At 38.9% G+C, this 5589-nt stretch overlaps 1 protein-coding gene across 1 annotated transcript; it reads left to right on the top strand.

Moving 5' to 3' along the window:
* Window positions 1–514: 514 nt before the first annotated feature.
* On the top strand, window positions 515–1290 carry LOC129762215 (probable 28S ribosomal protein S23, mitochondrial). Its single transcript, XM_055760269.1, has 3 exons — window positions 515–676; window positions 741–902; window positions 961–1290. The coding sequence occupies exons 1-3, from the start codon at window positions 633–635 to the stop codon at window positions 1238–1240; spliced, it is 486 nt and encodes a 161-aa protein (XP_055616244.1). The 5' UTR covers window positions 515–632; the 3' UTR covers window positions 1241–1290.
* The last annotated feature ends 4299 nt before the right edge of the window (window positions 1291–5589 follow it).

The following is a 5589-nucleotide window of genomic DNA, read 5'->3' on the forward strand; positions in this document are numbered from 1 at the left end:
CGTGAAAGAGACAGACTGATCACGAGCGAGCTTGGGCACAGGCGTATTGTGTTTTGTTTACAAACAAAACACAGTAGACTTACAATATGACTGAAGAGTGGTTTTAGTAAGTTGGCCCACCTTAGGATATACTTCTAGGCGCCTTGATGCAAGTTACTTTTTATCAGATTAGCAGGTCCAAAGGTAATTATAAATTATTAAAATTTGAATGAAAAATTGTACTTCGTATTGTTTTATTACTCCAAGCATACAATTCTGATCCTTAAATAATCATTTGTCCAAACAATTCTTGATATTTTCTTCTAAAACTAATCATGATAATATAAAGCCATTATTAGACAACATTTTCGTTTAACTTTTTTATTATTTGTGAAAAAACGTATTATTCTGTTACATAGATAACGATTTCCACACGGAAAATTTAATTTTCATTCTAATTTTTCATTTTGGAAGTGTGTTTGTCCTACCTGAAAATTCATTATTATTTTGTTTTCACAATGACAGCCCACACTCACACAGCAAGGCTCATATCGCCGGAAAATCAAAACATTGCTCTCGTAACCAAGCTGCATTTTAAGTCCTAGTGTTAAATTACAAAGCTGAATTGATATTTACTGAAACCCAACATTACAATGGCACAGAGCCGACTAGAAAAGATTGGTACAATCGTGACCAGGTATGTGTTGATGGACATAACATATTTTTCTCATTAAAGTGTACTTAATTGTACATGTCTCCAGGACACAAGGTTTACTACGTTCCGGTGCAATGAAGTGGGACGATCGACCCCTTTGGTACGACATTGTAACTGCATTTCCGCCTAAGGAGGAACCCCGTTATGACCGTCCAGCGCCAAATGTTACAGTACGACCGATATTTTACTCGGAGGACAAAACTAGAGCGTAGGTTTTTCGATTCCAGTCGAGCCCAAGTCTTGTTACGGTTTGAAATTGTTTTCAGAGAATTTTATAAGAATAATCGTGCCCAATTCATGGTGAATCTGGCAGATATATCGAATAAAACGCCGACCCAGCATTTCATAGGAATCTACCAAAAGCTCGAAGCACAAGGGGCTTTGGATCAGGAACGGGTGTTTGAAACTGCACAGGAACTGCTAGAGGAAAAGTTGAAAGATTTGAAGCATGAAACCATCACAACAACTAGTGTTGCGGCGCCGGTCCATTCACAAACGACAGGAAAAGAAAAGACCGTTGAGTTGCAGGATATCTTTAAAGATTAAAATGGATTGTTCATTTCAAGTTGCTCAATAAACTCCGTTATGAGGACCAATTTTTGTAGAACAATTCCACTTCGGTGAGAATGGGTAAAGCAAAAAATTGAACATACACAACTAAGATGCAATGTACATGCAAAAATATACCAATACACTCACAATTAATAGCAATCCTCTGAATTCAACGCTAATTACACCGACCCTAGACGCGGCTTTTTTCGGACCTATGAAGAGGAATTGTAGGCAAATTCTTCGAACGTATAAGGAGAAAAGCGTTTTCTTAGCGATAAATTTGCAGAAGCCACATTTTCCAGGATTGCTGAAGCCGCTAAGAGAAAGTCTTTTTTTTATCCCATTTATTTATTTTATTAGGCTCATTAGCATTTTAGCTGTAACAGAGCCGGGTTTTAATCGTGTACATGTACATATGTTTATGTTTCTATAAATTGTAAATTACACAGTAGTTAGTAGTAGCCATTTAGGCGGTAAGTTTTCTGCTCCATTCAATTATGGTAAATTACACGGTAGTAGCCATTTAGGCGTAAGGGTATTCTTTCTGTTCTTCCATTGTTCAGCAGACCGGACAGCAGAGACAGTTGATATTGATCATTGTTGGGTTATTTATAGAACAGCAGCCCGATGTGTCTTGCAGAGCAGAGCAAATGTATGGATGAATCGATCTTATTTCGACCGTGGATCGTTCTCCATCGCTGATGATTGTTGCGTGGACGTAGTTATTCTATAATAACACAAAGATGGTCAATTGAGGGCCCTGAGTTTGAACTCACGATCGATCGCTTGGTAAGCGAACGCGTAACCAAGTGGCTACGAAGACCCCCTAAGAGATCAATCAAAAGAGCAACTTGATCGTGGGATTCAAGAAATGTGGAATGTTTTTTTTACTGAAACAACTAGAGATGTGCCATCCGCTCATGAGCTGTTCATTCGAATCGCTTCATCATAGTGAGCGGATTCGGATCGGTTCGCAATCAAAAAAACGCAGCTCATTACGGAGCTGGAGCTGATGAGCTGTTGAGCTGTTGAGCTGATGAGCTGCTGAGGTGATGAGCTGTTGAGCTGATGAGCTATTGAGCTGTTGAGCTGCTGAGCTGATGAGCTGTTGAGCTGTTGAGCTGAAGAGCTGTTGAGCTGTTGAGCTATTGAGCTGCTGAGCTGTTGAGCTGTTGAGCTGCATAGCTGTGGAGCGCAAAAGCTGCAGAGAGTGTGAATTGCGAGACGCGAAAGGATTTTTCGTCTCCCGCGCTTCATGGCATGACGTCAGTTTGTTTTCGTGTATCCCTCTTCGTACTTTAGCTTTAGCAGAGATGCCAGATAGGAAAAAAGGTTTTTGTTTTGAAGATATTCAATCGTTCGTTACTTCATTAATTTTTCTTATATGGCCAAACAAAATAATACACATTATTATATGCTTGTAAATAAATTTAATATATTAGATTGTTTAAACATTACTGTGGAAACACATACATTTATTTCCGCGTGCTGAATCAAAACAATTCAGAAAACCACCCGGCATAAATGTTGATGATTGATACTGGTCCTTTTGTTACCTTTGTGATCGCGAATAATTATTTCTCGTTGCACCTATTAGTGGATTTATTTTTATATCCTCGGATGCAAAAAAAAATCTCGATGGTTTTTTTTTCAAAAAACGTTGTCTCGGCCAATATTCCTGGAGGCATTCTATTTGGCTACTGCTGGTTTTTCTGTTGTTTAAGTTCAGCATATCCTAAGCATCTTCTATGTTGGATTTCAGCATTCAGTATTTGTTGTATATTATATTATTAGAATTCATATCAGTTTTAGTTTTTGTACAATTACGAATTAAATTCGTTTTTTTTGCTTTTCGTCTATTAAAAAAATGCACACTATGCAATGTCCCATGGTGATTACGTTTCATATGCAATTGTGTGGACAACTGCAAAATTCAACTGAGCTGAAGAGCTGTTCCAAATGAGCAGCTCACTTGTATGAGCTGAACGGCCGCTCACCATGATGAGCTGATTTGCCCATCTCTAGAAACAACACGATTGTTTCATAATGTTTTTCCGGTGTATTTGATATCCTGCCATTATATTCATCCCAACACTATTTGTGTTCAAGCAAAGATCGAAATTCTCGCCGATTTGAGACGAGAAACATCCGTTTTCACTGAAAGGGAAAAATAGCTGAGAATATAGGAGGCGAGAGAATGTTATACGCTCACTTCGATTCTCGCGAGAAATTCAATGCCGATTTTTATTTTTCATCGAGTTATGATTGCCGAAAAATGGTTTCGTTTTCAGTGACTCCTTGATGCCGATAATGATTTTTCACTTCCTCAGTACAGCTGAAAACATTGCATGAAAATATGCGGCAATATTGGGTTTCAGCGTGAAGTGAACATGAGATGGATTAATATTTGTACAATTCTCGCGTAACTTTTGAAAAGGTCCTATGTAACAAAAGTAAACAAATCAAGTAAAGAGATGCACGCTATTAGTTTTCAATCATTGAATGTATTACAAAAACAATCGTTCATGTATCTATCTTCTTCATCTTTTTATCGCCGATACAAAAAATATCCAATGTGCAGATTCGGATTTTAAGCACTCGGCTGTTACTTCGGACGCCACTTTTCACTGACGCTCGGAACGTCCGAAGTAACAAAGCAGTCAAAACAACACGAAGTCGTACTTCGGTCGTTTTGAGTTTTTGTTTCTTACAGGCGTTGTTAGCGATTTCAGTGCAATTCAACGAGTGATAACAACAATAATCTGTCTTTAGAACGAAATGCTGATATTTGGATTGCTGTTTAGTAGTTAGTTTCAGATTCTCATCGTGCAACGTAATATGTCCAATGTGCAAACGCGGCAGTCAAAACGTCCAATGTAACATTTTTCGTTCCTAGGCTTCAAATTTAAGCTCAAATCACGGAACAACAGTTACGATTGGTTTTTTAGAGTTATTCTTAACTGCTAGTGGTGAAAGTAGTGATAGAGATCGATACCTTTCAAGACAATTCGCGGATTAATGTTCGGGTCTTCAACTTCGTTTTTCTCGAGTTGACGAAAATGTTACATTGGACCTTTTCAAAAGTTACGCGAGAATTGTCCTTTGGACGCTGTCCAAATGCAGATCGTTTGCACGCTGTCCTAACAGACTAACATTGGTAAAGTTAGAAATGATTTTTCGCTCCATATTTTCAGTACCAAATGAGAGACGAAAAAGCATTCTCGTTGAACTTCCGAGATAGAGATTTTCCACATCTCTTTCTCTCCGAAAAAGAATTTTCGGTGAAAAGGAAGAGACGAAAATATCAACCATACACGGTTCATCGAAAACTAGATTGATTGACTGAATATTTATCGTGCATCCGAGCGAGGATTTCGATCTCTGTGTTCAAGGACAAGTCGTTCCTATTTTTCTGATGCCTCGTGTTTATTCAGTAAAGACATAACGGCAGAACTGGGTAGAAATTCAGCAGAAAAATGTCAAAGCCGTCTTAGAGCAGGGCACAACTTGGGTCGGCCACATCTCCGGTAGATACGCACCCAAGTTGAGATCGAAAACCTCCTTGTTTACTCTGGTCCAGGAGCATGCTCTGAGCCGTCAACTACTCGAAAGGTACTGGCTGTGAAAACAGCAGCAAAGTTCCTACGGAAATCTGGATGTGTATCTTTGTACTTACGTTCCTTTTGTGCTTAGACTGTGGCTACGTAGGTTTTAAGATACGGCAGCATGTCCAGGGCTATTTATACCATCGGTGGGTTTTCGATCCATTTTACTCCACAAAACTTTAGTTCAAGAATACTCCGCAACAGAACGTTCTCAAGCAGTTTGTACAAGCACTGGAGGAATTCATCAATTTTCCAAACAATCTTTTTCATTCCTTCTTTGAATGAACTGTGAAAACTTGCAAACTGCAGCTACCTATATTCGTGAGCTCGTAGTTTTGGCTGCTATGGATTTCTCTAATTTTTTCATGAAACTGGTTAACTACTCTCCAATTAACATGGGGACCTTCAGAGCTGAGTTGATCCACTTCAAACTAGGTTTAGCTTCAAAATATTTCTTCAATCCGTCGAACAAGTCCAGTTCACGCGTTGAGCTTAGAAAAGCTGAGCCTATGTACCTGGATTCCACCGTTCCCTTCAGTACATTCCAGTAACGGACGCTAACATCCATTTGTGGCTTTTGTGAAATCTTATTTAACGCTCGTCGAATCCGATAACGATATCCTTGCAATTTTCGAGTAAACGAAGGATGCCATTCAAAAAGTATGGCTCAATACCGTATGTGATCAGGTAGCTCATTTTAGTTCTGCTGAGCTGTATCTTTGGTACCATTCCACTGTG

Source organism: Toxorhynchites rutilus, chromosome 1 (assembly GCF_029784135.1).
Source record: "Toxorhynchites rutilus septentrionalis strain SRP chromosome 1, ASM2978413v1, whole genome shotgun sequence".
In the NCBI taxonomy this organism is placed as follows: Eukaryota; Metazoa; Arthropoda; class Insecta; order Diptera; family Culicidae; genus Toxorhynchites; species Toxorhynchites rutilus.

Bases quoted from the DNA above. Each gene is read 5' to 3' on its own strand.
- LOC129762215 (XM_055760269.1), top strand. From the start codon at position 633: ATGGCACAGAGCCGACTAGAAAAGATTGGTACAATCGTGACCAG. The intron at 677-740 runs GTATGTGTTGAT...ACATGTCTCCAG, and splicing joins ATTGGTACAATCGTGACCAG to GACACAAGGTTTACTACGTT. The intron at 903-960 runs GTAGGTTTTTCG...AATTGTTTTCAG, and splicing joins TCGGAGGACAAAACTAGAGC to AGAATTTTATAAGAATAATC.